Raw genomic sequence first — 19,899 nt, forward strand, 5'->3', positions numbered from 1 at the left:
GTACATAAATAGATTAAAAAACGAAAGTTGTGAGGTGATTGTGGAAAAAGCGAGGGAGCCGGAGGAGCCTTTTGTAAATTAGGAAATTCTCCGGCGAGGGTTTCAAATTCCGGTCTCTTTCCTGATCAGATTAACGGTTTTGCTATTTCTTGATTTTCCTATCATTCTTCTTGCCGAAAGTTGTAAATCTGTGATCTGTAAATTCTTGAGTTCTTGGAATCTACCAGATGTCTACACCGCCGAGGAAATCTTGGACCGGGTGGTCGCTGACACCAAGAACCGAATCGGTTGACAAGGGCAAAGGCATCGCCTTTGTGGGTACTGCTCAGAAAAGTTTAACGAGCCAAGATTACGGAAATATGGATCAGGAAACGCTAATTGAGAAGGTCTCCAAGCTTGAAAATGAGGTTAGGAAACTTAAGTATCTGTTGTTATTTGGAAACTTGTGGGTTCAGTTTAGTAACAATAATATTAGTAACCCAACTTTGCACTTTTATAAGCCTATTTTTTTCACCCCTAATTTGATAATTGCAAATTTAATATGTGAAGCTGATGTAAAATATGAAATCCACAGTTTGATGTTAGATGTAGGGTCTCTGATCTTGGGGCTCTTCTTTTGCGTGTCATAGGTTAAGTTCAGTAGTAATTTTTTATTTATAACTTTTTTACTTATAAAGAAAGATCTTTGTAGTAATGTTAATGTTGTTTATCAACCTATTAACGCGCTCACATTATGTCCTCACTGGTGAGATTATGCTAGGTATGTTGTCGTTCTATTGCGCTCACATTATTTATGCTTTAATGTTTTTTGGATTGTTATGGTTAATGTTATGCTTGTGCATGAAAAAATCCATTTTAGGCTGTGTTTGTTTTCTATTTTACCCTAACTTGCCTGCACCCCTCAACCCGCTATTCTCCAAAAGGAGAATAAATTAAGACGCTGTGGTTGGGCCATATACAAAAGATAGAAAGCACAAATGCTCACAAAAATATGCCGAAGCCACTTGCAGGGTAGAAGGAAGAGTTCTTGCTTCTTCGTATGGATTTTATGTTAATTTTTTCTCACCATTGGTATACCTATAGTGGAAGTTCAATTACGTCGACAAGGTTGTATACTGCAATACTGCTTCATTTCTTCTGCAGCTTTTTGACTACCAATACAATATGGGTCTTCTCCTGCTTGAGAAGAAGGAATGGTCTTCTAAGTTTGAAGAAATTAAGCAAGCCTTAGAAGAATTAAATGAGGCCTATAAAAGAGAACAAGCAGCTCATTTAATTGCTATCTCTGAAGTGGAGAAACGGGAAGAGAATTTGAGGAAGGCACTTGGAGTCGAGAAACAATGTGCGCGAGAGGTACAAGTTCTACTTCTTTATTAAGCGTCCATAGGTTTTAACATTCATTGTTCTTTGAAGAAATTGGCAATTCATCCCCAATCCTTTCGGATCCATTTTCCAGTTCAGAAAAATAAATCGGTGACTCTAACTTGATTACTTACTGTGTTTGTTGGTCTGGGACATTTCATCAGGAAAGCCAAAACCTGTTTCCTTTGGACAAAGTAGGTATATTATTCATGATGCATTTCATCTTATGTGCTATTTAGAACGTCGCCAGTACTTGTTTCTATGGACCAAGTAATCCGTGATATAATAGTATAGGGTATTAACACAACAACAATTTATAGCATGCACTATGATTTACAATTTCGGGATAATAATAATAATGATAATTATATTATGAGTATTATTATTTATTATTATAATAACAACTTACAGTTTGGGAGATTATGTAATTATAGGCAGATATATCCTGCACTTTTGCTAAGAGCTATCAGATGTTTATATGGGATGTTATGTCACAATTTTTTTTATCTGTTATATCAATTTTTATTTTGACCTCTATAATGGTTTAGTGCATATAAATCCATGCTGGTATTTTTACAAAGTAACAAAAATTATAACAGCCCAGATTGATTTGTGTGCATGGCTTGTAGTGGTAGTGATAACATGCATTTTGTATGTCGAACTTGCGCAAAATTCCGGGTTTCATTTCCTTTTAAATGACAATTTTTTAATGAAATATTTAAATGGGTTCCTCCATGCTATTCTTAGATATAACTATCTAGTAAGGTTCTTTGTCTATTGAAGTTCTCCGTGTTGTATGACTGTTAGTTTTGGTGACTAATGTGATGACCTGCAACGTCATCATGCCACTTAGGCGCCATGTGGCATAAAGTTGTCCATGTGGAAGGCTTACCCAAATATACTGCTGATTCAAAATTGGCAGAGGCAAATGCACTGGCTACTAGTGTTGAAGAGAAATCATTAGAGGTAGAAGCAAAGTTGCGTGCAGCTGATGCCTAGCTTGCTGAGGTGGAAGGCTTACATATGAAGAAGTGGAATATTCTGGAGATATATGGAGATCTTCCTTAGAATACCTTAGAATTCCATGGATTTGCATGGAGGGTCTGTGACACTAACTACTATAATTGTTGGTTTGGTGCAGCTAGAGAAAGAGTTGCGTGAGATGCGCTCGGAGTATGCGGAGACCAAATATACTGCTGATTCAAAATTGGCAGAGGCAAATGCACTGGCTACTAGTGTTGAAGAGAAATCATTAGAGGTAGAAGCAAAGTTGCGTGCAGCTGATGCCAAGCTTGCTGAGGTGAACAGAAAGAGCTCTGAAGTTGAGAGGAAACTTAATGAAGTCTATGCTCAAGAAAATGCACTTCGAAGAGAACGGTCATCTTCCAATGCAGAGTATGCTATTGTTTATCTATGAGACTTTCTTATCCCATATTTCACCTCTAATTTGTTCCCATTTAAATTCACAGTTGCTTGATAGTGACACTGTTTACTCTTGTTGTCTCAGACGTGAAGCTTATGAGACTAACTTATCCAGACAAAGAGAGGACTTACAAGAGTGGGAAAGAAAACTACAGGCAGCAGAGGTGAGGTTGGCTGATGGCCGTAGATTGCTTAACCAAAGAGAGCAGCGAGCCAATGACACTGATAGAATTTTGAAGCAAAAGCAGAATGACCTTGAAGATGAGCAGAGGAAAATTGTCACAGCTAACTCAGTTTTGAGGAAGAAAGAAGATGATATGAGCAGCCGGATAGATAATCTCACTCATAAGGAGAAGGCAAGTTTCCTTTGAATTCTTCACGTGCCTAGCTGTGAAAGTGTAGCATGATATTTACCTGACAAGTTTTCCACTTGATACAGGAACTTGAAGATGCGAGAAAGAGCCTGGAGATAAAAGAGAGGGAGTTGCTCGATCTACAGGAGAAACTGAATATTAAAGAGAGAGTGAGTACCTTTGTCCTTTTCTTTTCTGGGTTTGTCTAGTACGGATGGTTGAAAGTTAAGACCTGATTGATGAAGATGGCCTCTGTTATCTTGAGTTCACGTTTGTCTGGCAATTATATATTTACCATGAAGCCATCAATCCTAGAAATTTTATGAGTAATTATCTTTTTCTTTCTTGAAATTTTCTGAAGAGATGAAATTTAGCAAATTGTTTTTGTTGAAAATTTTCCTTTGAACCTGTTCCAATTCTTTGAGTTGCCCTTTAAAAGCTTTCCTCTGCTTTACCTTTTTTTGTTTTTCCTCCATCTTCCACCTTTGAGTCTTTTGAGGAAGCAAGTAATTTGAAAAAATAACAATCAAGTATCTAAGCTACCATCAAAGTTTGACATTTACCTTAAGACTTGTCCTTTCTAATTGTAAACAGGATGGAATTCAAAATCTAATGGATGAACATCGAAGTGTCCTGCATTCCAAGGAAGAGGAGTTTGAATTGGAACTGAGGCAGAGGCGGGCAACATTGGATGAGGAATTGAAAGCTAAGGTGCTTGAACTGGAGAAGAAGGAAGCTGAAGTTAATCACATGGAAGAGAAGATTAAGAAACGAGAACAGGCCATCGAAAAGAAAATGGAAAAAGTAAAGGAGAAGGAGAAGGATCATGAATTGAAGTTAAAAGTGCTGAAGGAAAAAGAGAAATCTTTGAAAAATGAGGAAAAAAAATTGGAAACTGAGAGGAAGCAGCTAGTTTCTGAGAAGGAGAATTTGCTAGCTCTGAAGGCTGAGCTTGAGAATGTAAGAGCTGAGATTGAAAAGCAACAGATCAAGATTAGTGAGGATACAGAACAACTTAAAATAACTGAAGATGAGAGAATGGAACATGCCCGCCTACAATCAGAACTGAAGCAGGAGATAGACAAGTGTAGACTCCTCCGAGAAGATCTATTGAAGGAAGCTGAAGATTTGAAGCAGGAGAAAGAAAGGTTTGAGAGAGAATGGGAAGAACTAGATGAGAAAAGATCTGAGATCAAGATAGACTTGCAGGAACTTAATGAACAGAGAGAGAATTTCGAAAAACTGAAGCGCACTGAAGAGGAAAGGATAAGCAAGGAGAAGCGGGAAACAGAAAATTATGTCCGGAGGGAGTTGGAAGCCCTTAGAGTGGCAAGAGAAACATTTGAAGCTACCATGGATCATGAGAAATCAATATTAGCAGAGCAAACTCAAAGTGAGAAAAGCCAAATGCTTCATTCTTTTGACCAGCAGAAAAGGGAACTTGAAAGTGAGATGCAGAGGAAGCAGGAGGAAATGGAGTCTGCATTGGATGTACGAGAGAAACTCTTTGAGGAAGAGAGGCAGAAGGAGCTCAGCAATATTGAACATTCAAAGGAAATCACCCATAGAGAAATGGATGAGATGAAATTAGAAAGAGTCAGTCTGGAGAAAGAAAAACAGGAAATTTCTGCTAACAAGGGGATTATTGAAGTACAACAATTGGAAATGAAAAAGGATATTGATGTGCTTGTTGGCTTAAGCAGGAAGTTGAAGGATCAGAGGTTAGCTTATATTAAGGAAAGGGACAGGTTTATTGATTTTGTCAAGCAGCAGAAGAGCTGCAGCTCTTGTGGAGAAGGAATTCATGTAATTGAGTTTTCTGACCTTCAAGCTCTAGCTGAAGCGGAGACTTTTGAGGCCCCTCCTCTGCCAAGTGTTGCACAGCAATATTTGAAGGATGGTCTACAAGGATCTTCGGGAAGGGCTAGTGATGAGCTGTCCCCTGGAGCTCTTAATACAGGATCCATGGTTTCTGCTGGAACCATGTCCTGGCTTCGAAAATGCACATCCAAGATTCTCAAATTCTCACCAAGCAAAAACATTGGAAATGCTGCTTCTGATTTTCTGATTGATGAATCTTCTCTGTCAGAGAACTGTGCAGGCATATCACCTAATAAACTATCAAACAAAGGAAATCCAATGGATCCGGCTGTTTCCGTGAATGTTCTTGATGATCAGAGGCTTCAACAGGATGATGGCGTTAGAGAGGTCAAAGTTGGCGAAGACATTGTAGAAGACACTCATTATTCAGACATGAAAGCTTGCCAGCGCAGACCTGTCAAGAAAGGGCATGGTAGAAGTAGTAAAACAGAAAAAGCTGCAAATACAAGGGCAGTGCTTGGAAAAATTCCTAAAGAGGGTGAGAATATCACTAATGGAACTTTGGAGACTTCAGCTAATATGAACAAGGAGAGCCAGAGAGGATCTGGTCTTTTGGGTGGAGCACCAAGAAATTCCAGAAAGCGTAGTCATTTGCATGCATCACAGGGAACAGCTAGCGAGATCGATGGAAATAGTAGTGAAGGACAGTCAGATAGTGTAGCCAGCATTCGCGGGAAGAGGAGACAAAAGGCTGCCCCTAGTGTGCAGGCTCATGCTGAAAGAAGATACAATCTGCGCCGACCTAGAAGGTTAGCTGTTTGAATGCCTTTTTAATTGTTGAACTGCATAGACTTGTTCTACCCACATGCCTAAAATGATTTGCAATGTGAAGTAGGAACTTTGGACATTACAGAACTTCTCTTAAGAATCACATGGAAAATTTTCATCCCTCCATCCCCCTTGAAATATATATGTTCACCAAGGACTGGGAGCCTGTATTCACATGCTCAAGAGACAATGTTATTTAGGATAATTCATGGTGGTTGACTTGCACATTCTTTTGTTCTCAGTGCTGCACCAGCAACATCCAATGGATCTTTGCCAGACCCAATTTCAAAATCTCAGGAAGAGAATTGGAACTCTAGAGATTCCCTGGAAACTCCTCAGGTGAACAACAGTGAAGATGTAAAAGATAGAAATTTCGTCATTGATCATCCCACAGTAGCTGAGACCCATGTGAGTACTCTCTCCCGTCTCTTGTACACAATTTCACATTCTCAAACTTGTTGGAATATATTTCAGAAGTTCGTTATACTTTAGCTACTTTGTGTGGTATGCACATATTTTGTTCTCTTTTATCCCTTGGAACACCCCTCGTTCCACTGGATTTTACTGCAATTTGCTTTTGAAAAGGTAAAAAGATATTATTTACAAAAGCAGCATTTAGTGCTGCAAAATCTATGCAGAGAATGAGCAAATTCTTACTACAATTTTCATGATTGAAAAACTAGTGCAGCAGCATTGGCCCCCCCCAACTGCATAGGTGCTGCTGTAATAGGCTGGTAGTTTCATCAATCTGATATGTGTTTTTTGTAACCAGCTGTTAATTAACATTTATTATACTTCTCTTGCCAGTTGAATGATGCAGTGGACAATCAGGAGAACAGTGCTAACATGGCAAATGAGCTGTTAGATGATACAGGTTTGAGTGAAGAGGAGAACAAAACACCAAAACGACCTTCAGCTTATGGTGTGAATGGAGATGAGGAAGGGTCTGATGACAGTGATGATGAGGAGGAGGAAGAGATTGAACATCCCGGTGAAGTCTCTGTAGGGAAGAAGATTTGGACTTTCATCACGACATAGTGGAGATCTAAATGACTGTAGTTTGTGGTCGCGCATTGGAGGTAGCTTACTAGGCATCTTGATTGGTATTTTGTTTCTTTTGCTACTTGTAGAGTAATTTGATGATTTTAGAGTAATGTGCAGTGGTGTGTATCCTTAAAATTTAGTCAACAGAAATCAGTTTAGGGTCGGAAATTTGATTGTTCATATAATGTTGGTCCAAGTCAGGGTGCACGCATATTGGTTTAACAATTTTTAGTATCCATATGCTTGATGTCCCAAAGTTAACGATTGCAGCTGTAACACTAGAGTGTGCTTCTCTCCTGTATCTACACCATTGAAAGTCAATAGGTGGATAATATTCTTCATTCTATTTGATTTATCTCCTTGTTGGTGAATATTGTGGACGACTGAGTAAGTAGACCTCGTTTGGATTGACTTATAAGCTGTTTTTAGCTTTTTTGAGTGTTTGACTGACCAACTTAAAGTTCTTTTGTGCTTAAAATAAGCTCTAATAAATAATTGAATTTATTTGGATGAACTTATTTTAAACAATTTATAAGTTGAAAACAGCTTAAACTGCTTAAAAATAAGTCAATCCAAAGAGTCTAAATATCTTTTTTCAAGTTTTTATCAAACACACACTGATTTGCTTATATTAAACTCAAATCTACAAAATGGGGGCAAAGAGGCCTATTCCTCGACGTCCAGCCAGGAGAAATAATAGGGATCCGAATTATATGTACAAAAAGGAAATGCTGCCACTGACGCTACTCTCCGACTATAGTAACTACTTGTATTATATTTATCTACAAACAACTACACTTTGACTAAATTAACTGCTGTACTATATTCATCTCCAAAAACTTCTGGAGCTCTCCTACACATAAGGGGCCACTCTATGTACATTTCATGTTTTAACATATATACTAGGATCTAGAGCAGGATTTGTGGCAATCTTCACAAAAACTTTGCCACCAGCTGAACGGGAGGTCTACAGTGAATTCCGACAATACCACGACGTTATCCTCGAAAAACCACTCAATCACTGTACATCAGGTCAACTTTGTCAATTACAAAACTGACTCTACACTTGAACAATCATGGCAATGTAGTCGCTAACCCCTTTCACTTCCTTCTTGCTACATGCTTTTTAATGTCCCTGCATAATATTTGATGAAAGTGGAATTACATCAATTCTGAAGCAAAAAATTTGAGCAGAAGTTCAGGACATTAACATACTTGCAACGGGGAACTAGGCAACTGATATCTTGACATGTCTGTGAATGCCAATGCAGTAAGGACCAGATTTTGCGACAAAGTACGCATCCCCCTGGAACTCTAACATTGCACCGGCTTGCATGTTGAAAAAGTTTCCTAATTTTGAGGCATCCTGAGTATGAGCAGGGATTACTTGGGGTTGCATGGCATTGTGATGCATGCACCAGTATACCCATTAATTTGACCTGCAATAGCAAATATCTTGTTAGATGAATGGAGCAATGCTGATCAGAACTATCAAAAAACTAAGGCCGTTATATGTATATAACGGTTGAGACTAGCACTTTATCCCAACACTCGAGACTCAGAACATATTGCTTTAGTAGAGCCTTCAAAAAAATTAAGTTACAACAAGTAGACACTCTACACCTGAAACACTGATAACTAATATAACTGACATGGCAGTTCTGTATGAGATCTTGCAAATAAAAGATATAGCAATGCACACCTTCAATGGTCTCTGCCCCTCGAATTGCTCCTTTCCGAAGCCAGAGTCAGTTTTGGACAGGTGAATGTTCTTGTAGAGATGATACAATATCATCATTGAGGAATGCTTGGCGCGACGGAGTGAATCAAATTGATAGTGATTTTTCTCGCAGAAGCTTAAAAAAGAGTGCCTATTCTCGAAAAGTTCATTTTCAATAATGGCATCTCGGTCCTCAGTGCTAGCAGGTATATCATCCACCACAACCTACAAGGTATTCACCGTACCATCCAATAAAATAAAGGGTAAGTGATACAAAATTCGTGAACTAAGCGTCCTATTCTAACTCCCATTCTATTCATTTCTCTCATGTATTACTCTTCTCTTCTTTCCTGTCATTTCTATCAGACCCATCCCACAGTAGGTAAAGAACTTTTTAAGGCAAAAGAGAGTTCACCTCAGAAAGTAAATGCTCTTCTCCACTACTGGAAGTGTGTGTTTTCTGCTCACTAAGGTTTTCCTTCAAAGAGAGACACCTGCAATAAGAAAAAAATATAAATTTCAAAACATATTGGATATTACTATTATGATTCTCGCAGAAGTAGCCACCATTTCTACACATCAGAAACAAATTCACTATTACACGTTTTTCTACACATTCATATTACAAAACAGATTGAATATTACTATTAAGATTCTCAAGAAGTAACCACCAGTTTTGCACCAAAGACATCTATTATTGACTGCAGAAAGGGTGAACAGAGCTGAAAGGGCTCATTTGAGTTGTTTAAAAGGAGGTGCAGGGGACGTAGCGAAAATTAATATCCAAAAATGGAAGAAAAAGCTGACGTTTTAACTCTCTCTAGTTGTCCGAAGCAGCATAACATGAGTAATATACTATACCATTAGGATGATGTAAAATTCAATCAGCTCCTCTCCCTTCCCCAAATTAAACATAGTTCAATAGAAAATTCTTTGACGAATAAAAAGGAGAAACAAAAGAGGTGGAAATATCACCTCACACATATATGAAAGTTTCTGCACTGCTTACAAGACCATTGACTTCCTGATAATATTGCTTCATGGCAGTTTGTGCACATAACACGCAAGTTCACAATGATGAAATCTTCTTTCACAGGTAAGATTGTTTGCCCCAGCTGTCAATTCAAAGAATTAGAAAGAATCAATTTAATAATTCATTCACACTATTCAAAAGCATTTGAGTTTTTCGGATGAACACACGCACATGCAGAGAGATACAAACACACACTCGCTCAGACACGTAAAACAAATATTTGTCTTAGCATGTCTCATCAATAATCCGGACAAAGAGATCAATTTTATTACAACAACATACCCAGCAAAATCCCACTAAGTGGGGTCGGGGAGGGTAGAGTGTACACAGACCTTATCACTACCTCGAGGAGGTAGAGAGGTTGTTTCCGATAGACACTCGGCTCAAGCATATCAAATCAGGTATGAAAGAGAATATAGTAGAGAAAAAGTCATGTTGAAAATAATAGAGAAAAGACCAGTAGCAACAACAAAAATATGATAACCAATACAAAGAAAACAATAGGTAATACTAAAATCGAAGATATGATAATAGGAGAGTTCTAATAATAATACAAAGAAGGGAAACTAGACGATGCTCGACTACCTACTAACCATTTATTCTAATCCTCGAACTCCTTAACCTCCTATCTAGGGTCATGTCGTCAAGTAAACTGCAGGTGAGCCATGTCATGCCTAATCACCTCTCCCCAACACTTCTTCGGCCTACCTCTACCCTCCACAGTCAACCTCTCACACCTCATCATTGGGGCATCTGAGCATCTACTCTACAAATACCCGAACCATCTCTGTCTTGCTTCTTTCATTTGTCCACCACAAAGGCCATTCTCACCTTGTCCCAAAAATTGTGAAAATTATATAGAATATCATATTTTCAGCATGATGTGTCCATACTTTAAGTGGAATGTTTCAAACATTTTGGGATGTCCCAAAATGAACGAAGTACCATAAAAATTAAGAATGGAGATTATATTACACCTCTTTTTAAAAAAAATTCTAAAAAGAAGTAAGTACATAAAACCTCCATGAAAAGAAGGAAGTTCATAAAACCTCCATGTAATCCCTCCTCCCTCCTTTCTTTGCATATTCCTAATTGTTCATATCTTCTTTTTGTAATCTTCCACAACAATAAGAATTATGTGACTGATCCACTTTTACTCTGGCACCTACTCCAGCTAAGGACATAACTCAGAGCTAACAACAAAAGAAAGATCCTTCAGTTGAAGTATGCAAACTGCGGACATAATGAAACCATACCTTTTGCATCACTAGAATATCTTTAGTTGCATCCGCGGAAAGATTGTCAAGTCCAATTGCTTTTAACGTCCTCTTTGTCATTAGCTTTTTAACTTTATTCCGTGAATCACCTCTGCTCGCTTTGTCAATATTCCTAACTATATCTTCTGCAGCACCTGACCAATAGTCTCCGTCAAAATATGGCAAATGAGCAGCACTTACCCTGGCACTATTCCTTGTACTTGGCACAAAAAAGTGGTCATATAAATTAGTGAAGTTCACCACGATATCCTCTTCAGAGGCTTTCCTTAACATCGACCTATACCTGCAGCCCAAAATAACAGAATACAGTGAACTCCATTGAAATACTGTATTGAGACCAAGAAGTACCCTTGAAACCATTTGGTGAGTATTGAAAACTTAAAGTTAATATTGACTTGGTAAGTGAAGAAAGATTAACCAGATTCGAAGAATTTAAAGCAACAGATGGAGAAAGGTAATATCATTTACTCGAACTGGAAAAGGTGACTCCCTGTAGGACTGGGACTAGGCGCAAGAGAACATGCCAGTGCCCGACAAAGCACTATCTTGGAAGGGGTTTGTGGAGTTGGAAAAAGGTCATAGGCTCATAGCAGACAAAATACTCAAAAGGAGAGTTGGTTAACTCAACAGGTCACTACTTTCTACAGGACCACTTTTGGAAAGTCATCAAGATTAGGTGGATTCATGGGCAAATTTGGTTCTGCAGGAGATTGGGACAAACTAAAAACAAAGAGGGTAAAGTGGCAAAGCTTAGCAATCACGCCTTCATGCCCTAATGTTGATAGTTTGGAGGTAGTGGAACAGAAGAATTTGAAGGAATCTGAAGAATTTTTTTCTGTATTTAGAGAGTTTTGTTAAATTTTGTACATTTTGGAGTTGACAGGATGTTCCCACAAATATGAATATGCTATGATCTTCCAGAATAGAACGGGATCTTCATAAGTCTTACAATGAATTTGACTGGCAGGCTAGATGGCAATGAGAAGGAGTATCTTTAGCTTTTTATTTAGTACTAATTGGTGAACTGACATAATTCATAAGCATTCAGCAGGCTCTGAAAGAATTCCAGAGGGGCAGAGAATTTAGGGATCTGAGATTTAATCAGTATACTTAGTAAAAAAAATCTCTGACTTCTGAATTGTAGAAGCAAAAACTTTGTTTCTCAGTAGACAAACTTCATGGTTGGATTTACTTTTAAAGCCTTGAAAGCAGAAACTTGATGTATGTGAGAACTTGTTCCCTTTTTGTCCATGCATATCTATGAAATAAACTAAAACATGATAATATTGATACCTAACACGAGAAAAGGGGGCAGAAAGAATGAGGAAGTAAAAAAGGAGCGCAATAGGGGGACACATACCACAACCGAAGCTTCTCTGGTTTTGGTGTTTTCTGAGATTCAGGATGGCAATACAAGATGTAGTCTTCACCTTTTACAGGGGGGCAAGCCCATATATAGCAGGTTGTAAAACCTCGTTTCTTGCAGTAATCCATGTATCCAATCTGATGTGATAACCAAGAAAAAGCAAATGTTTCGTTAATCTAGTGATTCAACAGATAAAACTAAAATCTATATTTAAGTATAAAAAGGAGAGTATTTTGCACTTGCCAGTATTTCATGGTATACAAAAGTACGCAGAGCTTCCCCTTTAACAGTTTCTATATCAGGTTGAAAGTACTTGATAGAATCGAGATATGATATATAGACACAACGTCTATTCGGAGGGGCACATTCTGATCCAAACTCTTGGACATACATTCCGAAGAGGCAAACATCTACTCCTCCAATTTTCTGGAATAATAGAATCACCTATTTGGACATTATGTCAGATTCACATCAAAAATATATACAGGTATTTTCATAAGACATGAACAAAAGAAAAGGGTGTGGACTGTTAAGGGATTTCATTTAGTACACCAAAAAATCATAAACGAGCAAGTGCTGTTGAAAAGATCAAGCTAAGATCGAACTTCATGATACAATAAAGCTAAAGTTCGGATGGAGATTACAGATTTAGTAAGGGAATCTTGTATTTTTAAGTCGCAAGAAAGAATACCAAAAGTTCAATTTTCTCACCTTTGATTTGTAATGGAACTCCGGAGGATAATCTTCATTGTGAAAAAGATCCAAAAATTGCTGCTTTACTCTCAAATTTCTGTTAACAGACAATACCACTCTGACAATGAGATCTGCAGCACCACGTACCTGCTCAAACGTAAATATTAGAGAAGTGTTTGTTATGTGGGTGACACTAACCATAGTGAAAGTTTGTCGGAAACAACTACATTCAACCTAATTTAGTAGCTTACCTCATCAGCATCCTGTCCTGACAATTTTGTTCTCTCATTTCTTTCTAGCTTGAGGCGCCTGAACAGTCTCTGCTCAATGTGATCACTAAGCATAGTTCTTGGGAGATCTTGGGCTCCGATAGCAACTGGTAAAGGCACATGCTCTCCTGCTTCTATCTCCTTTAAACAACAAAATGGACATATGTACTTTGCTTGTCCTTCTAGATCTTTTTTAGCATTATAGAGAGCACATATTTGATGTTGCCAGCATTCACACTTATCACATTGTACCCACTACAGATATCCCAATAAGATAAATTTAGTAAACAGAAAAAATAAGTACCGACACTCGAAACAGAAAGTCATACTAAACTCACTGATTCTTCATTTTGGTCATTATTTTTTGCCTTTTGAAACTTGTTTTTGCTAATTGATAGTCCTTGGGATGAGACATCATCGCCATGCGATTTCCTGAAACATTTTGTGCAAAAGCAGTGCCGTCCACCAGCTTCGTTCACAGCCCAATAATAAACCAAGTTGCGCTTGATACAAGTACAACATGATGAACAATATATAGGTGTTAGGACAAAAACAAGCCTATCAATGCCACATAATTGGCAGACATTCTCAGAGATAGGATGTACTGTCATATTTCCAGTTGATCCCTGCAAAAAATGCAAGGGAAAACTAGGTGTCAAGCTAATTAACAAATTGATGAGCCAACATTAGTATATAAAGTGCCTCCATAGAAATACCACACGCACAAAAGTAAGAAAATAAAACAACTACCCCTGGGTCTCAAGCAAGTTGGTGTCAACTGTCAACTATATGAATTCTCACTTACCATGTTACTCAATTTAACCTCATCTCAGGCCGATATCATATAATATAAAATTAATAGAAATAAACATAAAAAGTTCTTTATATTTTCTACTAACGTAAAAATCTCCAAAAGGCTAAACAACTCCTAGAAAAGTATAAGACGTAAAGTAAAAGTGCTAACGTGACTAAAACAAATTCTCAACTAAAAGGTATCTCTTATTAGATCTCTTATAACTCCCTTTGCCAGTGTGAGCTTGCTCATATTTCCAGTCCTAAGTCCGAATAAAGGAGAAGGTTGCGGTAGGTTGATAACCAACGTGAAACTAGCCAATTCATGAAGAATCCTCACATACAAAAAAAAAATAGTAAAGATAAATATAAATAAACGTGTAACCAAAAATAAAGATGACAAGAAAAGAATTAAGGATTCTAACACAAATACCATTATCCTAATGCATGAACTTCAGTAAGTCTCAAAGAACTAATTATATTTCTGCAAGCCCCACAATGTGTGCAATCTTTTAGATCCCCTCCCCACCACCCCTACCCCAACTGACCATAATGGAAGAAGTGTCCCTTTTTCTAACTCTTTTCTTTCTGCAAAGATATTTGCCTTGCTAAGGAAGACTTCTCCATGAATTTAATAGGAAAGTAACCAAAACTGGAAATGATAAGAAATGTCTTTAAGTTATGCTTCTTTTACTTAGCTAACTCTACAGTAAGTGCTAATTTATAGTTTGAGAAGCTTTGTGAACTCACTTGTGCATAAATGTGAGACCCTACTATCTATCCTTCTTTACATATCTCTACCAATGTGTTATTTATCATTTAAGAACAATAAGGCTACTCCTAATTCATTATTGATACCTTATAACCAGCACAATAAGAGTGATGACCATAAAAGAGAACAAGAAACCATTATACATAAATTGTACCACTAAAATATCATCACAAAATAAACAAGTTGAAGAAAATTTTACCCAACAGTCAGACCAGCTCAAACTATAATCTATCAAATTCTTCTGAATTTTGTTACTCTAAGTCTTCTTTAGTTTTGATATGAGAGAAAAACACTGAACAAATATGAACTCTATGTTATATTTCACACCTGAATATATTGACTGAGATTGTGGATATGATCCTTCAACTGCTCAATGGTGAAAAAGTCCGTCAATGAAATACCTAGCCTTTTTGGATCTTCTGATCTCATTCCCATCTGAAAATCAGCTTTTGGTTCAGGTAAATCGCTTCTTGCAGATGAAGTGGTCTGGTTATACTTATATGTACTTTGTAACTCCTGTTGTTGATCATCAGTAGACTCTATAGGAAGAAAAGACAACCTATCTTTGCTCATCTGGGAAGAACTGTCAATCTCACTATAGTCTGTTCCGCTAGTGCATGTATGCACTGGCTTCTGCAGTCCATAATCATTAGTGAGCTCTGTAGAGGAAAAAGAACCATTGACAACATGCAAGATGTCAATGCTGGCAAGATTACAAGATTCACCAGCTGTATTCTTGTCCTCCACACAGCTTGCAATTTCGTTACTGATCTCTGTTTTATTCTTCTTGCTGCGAATAGGACTTTCAAAGAACTCCCCTAATGATAAATGTCCAGCAGCAGGGGACTGCTGATTGCCAGAATCAGCATTGGAAGACCCAAATTGAAGCACAGAGAGATTTTCCACCCTCTTCCGCTTTGATGGAGGCAAAGCAGCTTCATTAATATAAGAGCTAAAGCCACTACATTCCTCATCATGGAGAATCGCTACAACATTTTTGTCTAGCTCCTTAACATCTGTAGAATGCAGCTCTCTGACAAGCTTGCACATCCCACAGCCAGCATATTGACAGTTTTGAAAATGTGCTATTAGTGTTGAGTTTCTATAACACCAACATCTCTTTCCATTGCATACAGTTGAATGAAAGTAATTCATAAAAGGAATTTGAATTCTCCCAGCATCCACTACTACGCTATTGTAATTGATGTATAAAGCAAGAATATCATGTAAAGACAAATTATCTGAATTTGAAAGGTTTGCAGATCCGATTGGATGAACATCACAGTCAGACCCATTTGAAGAACCATTGTGAAGTTGATAAAAATCTCGTTGCTGAATACTAGGAAACTGCTCTGGGAAAGGCTGGAATACACTGGGTAAACTCGATCTTTGACTTGAGACATTACTCATGGTAGCATCTTGCTCCACCAAGTACCCATATGATCTTGAATTAGGCAGCTGATAAGACATTGCAGTTGGCAAATTGTTGTCTTTAGGAAAACAATTAACTTCTGATTCTGAAGTCCAACGACTCAGATGAGACGAATCTACACTATGCCCATGTAATGTTGGAATGTTCTCATGATAAATGTTCTGATTAGTCTCCAGGTATCTTCCATAGTTTCTGAGATTGAATTCAACTGACCAAATCAAAGCAAAAAAAAAAAGCAAGTATAATAAGTGGCTCCACAAAAAAAGAGTAAAAGTCATGGAGAATGTAAGCACGAAACTCTGAACATGAGCAGAGTATTAAATTAAAAGGCAGCTTCGACTCGAAATAGTGCAGCTCGCAAGCTGCCAAGTCTTTAATAACTAGAGGTAGATTCAGCTTGGTATTTCCCTGGCTCAACTGATCTTAAATCCTGCTTGAGTAGAGAGCTCAAGCTGCACACAGCCCCAAGAACACTTCAGTTTTTCTTTCAAATTTTAAATATTTACAAGTGCTATAACAATTAGCTTACCCTTATGTTCTTAAAATACTAGATTTCAACTGCAAATGAAACGTTTACACCTCTATTTCACCATTTTCTTGGTTTCCTAAGTACAAAAACTCGGGAATGAAGGACAGAAATTTGTCATCTTGCTACTTGGCGTACAGTTTCTGGTGTCATGGTTTGCAAGTAGAAAATAAGAAAAGCATGCAACAATCCTCTATCAACCAATAACATTCCAGGATTTCCCCCCCAAAAGTTACTACCTCCAACCCATTTTATGCTGTATCATTTGACCTGGCAGAGTTATTAAAGTGAGGGCTCCAAATTTATAGGATTATGATTGAAGTAGGTCAGAAATTGAAGATAAAGTTATAGCTGATAAAAATAGATTTTTTACAATAAGTAATAGGTGATAAATATTAACTTTCAATAAGATAAATGGATCTAAAACTAAAGAAGTTAATTGCACCCAAAGGGTAAGTGGCCTAGTGGTCAATGAGGTGAATTGAGAACCATGAGGTCTCAGGTTCAAATCTCATAGCAGAGACAAAAACACTAGGTGATTTCTTCCCATTTGACCTAGCCTTGATGGACAGAGTTACCTGGTTCCTATTGTTGGTGGAAGTTGTTAAATATTCCATGGATTTAGTGCAAGCCGGCACAGACACCAAACTAAAGAAGTTAACTTCTTGACAATAAGAAATTTCAATAGTATAAAGTTGGTTCTCCCTTTCTGGGTAACAATATAAAGAAAAGTACTGAAGAGTAAAGGGGACAGAGTTCCGTACAAATTTAAGTGGAAAGTAGAAAAAAGTAAAATGGAAAGAAGATCAACTTTATGAGAATGAAAAAAGCAACAAAATGTTAGAACCATTTCAGAAAGTGATAAATTCAAGAAGTTATCACCACAACCATCTATCCATAGTAACATTTTCCATAAGTAGATTTAATAACTAATACATTACAAGAGTTCATAAGAAATACAAAATTACCCGCATCGGAATACTGAGGCTTATTTGGACTTTTTGATATTGACTCAGAGATATTTAGCAAACCGCTATCTGAATATGTTAGTCCATCATAGGGTTCCTTATTGGCATTCCATTCGCCTTCTGACCATACAGTAACAGATGAGAATGGCTCAGGAGAATCAACAATCTCTTTGGAAACATATGACACACTGATCGGGGAAAGTACTTCTCCCAATTCACCTGGCTTATTAGCTGATAATGCTGTATCAAAAGTAATACCTTAGAATTTCAAATTGCAAAGCATTAAATGCCACGTGTAAATGAGAGAGAGAGAGAGAGAGGAACACAGAAAAGAGAGATCCATGTGAGGGTGCAAAGCTACTTGCCACTTTCAAAGCTACAAAAGTTGTCAAAGCCTCACCTGTTTGGAGCAAGCTGTCAGTCATACAAGACGCCGTTAAGTGATCATGATGTACAGATTGCAAATTTGAACTGCAACAAAGTGCTTCATCCTGCCATGCTTGTGGATAATAAGCTTCTTGCTGGAATAAGTTTTGATATTCACGTGAAGGTATCTCCCCCACATGATCCTGCTGTTTTAATTCAAAACAAATGAGCTCAACTCAATAAAGCAGTTCTGAGACTAAAAATTAAATATTAGTCAACCAACAAAAGCAAGCTCTTAGCTGGTGATGATGAATTCATTCAGAAAACATTGGACTATGAACATTCCTCCAAAAAAATAATTCCAACTAAAGAATCATGTGACAAGAGAATTTGACATGTTTCTCGGACTTTAAATATAATAACCACCAAAGAAACAGACCTTACAAACCGCATCTACTGATGGCTGACTACTCAAATCAGCCAATTTGTTGAACAACTGCTTGCCCATGTCCAAATTCCTTTTCCACATAAAATTCTTGCTGCAAAGGAAAAGAGTTTTCCAAAGGTAAGAAAATTGTACAAGTGTATCATTCACATGATATCATATGTCAAAGTTTTAACAACTTTGTCCATGGAAAAACAAATAACAAATTTAGAACTTACATTCTATTTCCAATCATTCCATTCACAGGAACCCTTGTTTGATCATTGGTCCACTCTATCTGATTATCAACTTGTTTCTCACAGGAACGCTGTCGTGAACCATTGGTATTAAGCTGGAGGAGATCTGATGCCTCCTGGAACAAGTATGTTCCTCCAGAACTAAATGGTAGTCCAACATTGACTCTGTTCAAACTCATCTGGCTTTCTACACATTCCTCCTACAACGAAAATTGAAAAGCCAACAAAATTAGGGGCTTTCTACACTTACCAGCTGACACAAATGTGTTTGTGTTACTTGCAGAAGTGATACGGACGCTAATGAATGTTAGAAAGTTTTCTTCTCAAAAGTTCTGCAAAGCATTAATCCATAAAAATCTTAGATATGTGTGTTTGTGTGTGCCTATATTATATATATGGCTAGAACATTTATATCTTTTTAGCAGGAGAAAATAATTCCTCCTTTGAAATTCCCGGACATCCTACATATTCATTGGAAGTACTTTCTCTTGTTTACATGATCATCCTCTCACCGCCCTGGGGAAAAGAGGGGGGGGGGGGGGACTGCGTGAAGTTCTGTTCAACAACAACTATGGTGTGAGATTACCTTAAACAGTCTCCATTGGATAAAAATATACTAATTCTTACACAATGGGAGTAAATACACATAGAACTTACCAATTAACTCGAATGTTCAGTGCAAGTAATTATTATCCATTACACTAAACAACTAATCACCAAGATAAGTTATTCAAGATAAAGAAATTTTAAAAAGGAAACTCAAGAGAATCACAAAGTCTAAAATTCAACCCTATTCTATAATTGTCATGCTGATCAACTTGCATGCCACTGCATAATTCAAGGAAGTTTTTCGTAATTAAATAGTAATTCTTACCACTCACATGCAAATTAGTATATCTAATCACAATTCAAGCCATTATCATATGTAAAGCAATTAAGAACGTAAATTTTGTAGGGCCAAGAAAAAAAAAGTTCACAAAAACTACGATATCCAGACAAAGAATTATTATAACTCTATTCACAAAATTTCGTGCTTTACCATTAAAATTCATTCGACAAAGATTAGGTTTTTGGTGTAATTAGAGAGACGGAAAGGAAAATATATAGAGAGAAAGAGAGAAACCTACAATTTGATTTCTTCGGGGAAAGAGAAGTTTGCGTTCGCTTCGGGAAA

At 37.4% G+C, this 19,899-nt stretch overlaps 2 protein-coding genes across 4 annotated transcripts; one reads left to right on the forward strand and one right to left on the reverse strand.

The window, feature by feature from the left end:
- On the forward strand, window positions 1-7,201 carry LOC129874708 (nuclear matrix constituent protein 1-like). Its single transcript, XM_055950038.1, has 8 exons — window positions 1-407; window positions 1,144-1,353; window positions 2,504-2,757; window positions 2,870-3,140; window positions 3,224-3,307; window positions 3,732-5,767; window positions 6,029-6,194; window positions 6,594-7,201. The coding sequence occupies exons 1-8, from the start codon at window positions 228-230 to the stop codon at window positions 6,822-6,824; spliced, it is 3,432 nt and encodes a 1,143-aa protein (XP_055806013.1). The 5' UTR covers window positions 1-227; the 3' UTR covers window positions 6,825-7,201.
- Window positions 7,202-7,577: 376 nt separating this feature from the next.
- LOC129874716 (probable histone acetyltransferase HAC-like 1) lies at window positions 7,578-19,899 on the reverse strand. Of its 3 annotated transcripts, none has more exons than XM_055950049.1 (17): window positions 19,853-19,899; window positions 18,708-18,925; window positions 18,484-18,583; window positions 18,079-18,250; window positions 17,679-17,918; window positions 15,080-16,392; window positions 13,527-13,814; window positions 13,171-13,443; window positions 12,938-13,066; window positions 12,470-12,670; window positions 12,221-12,363; window positions 10,840-11,143; window positions 9,526-9,665; window positions 8,966-9,044; window positions 8,533-8,775; window positions 8,046-8,269; window positions 7,578-7,965 (listed from the first exon to the last, which is right to left on the reverse strand). In XM_055950049.1, the coding sequence occupies exons 2-17, from the start codon at window positions 18,902-18,904 to the stop codon at window positions 7,932-7,934; spliced, it is 4,080 nt and encodes a 1,359-aa protein (XP_055806024.1). In that variant the 5' UTR covers window positions 18,905-18,925; window positions 19,853-19,899; the 3' UTR covers window positions 7,578-7,931. The 3 variants fall into 3 exon arrangements, with proteins under 3 accessions (XP_055806024.1, XP_055806023.1, XP_055806022.1); XM_055950048.1 differs by lacking the exon at window positions 19,853-19,899 and adding an exon at window positions 19,765-19,839 and having other exon boundaries at window positions 18,079-18,247; XM_055950047.1 differs by lacking the exon at window positions 19,853-19,899 and adding an exon at window positions 19,765-19,839.

The sequence above is a fragment of the Solanum dulcamara genome, chromosome 11 (assembly GCF_947179165.1).
Source record: "Solanum dulcamara chromosome 11, daSolDulc1.2, whole genome shotgun sequence".
NCBI lineage: Eukaryota > Viridiplantae > Streptophyta > Magnoliopsida > Solanales > Solanaceae > Solanum > Solanum dulcamara.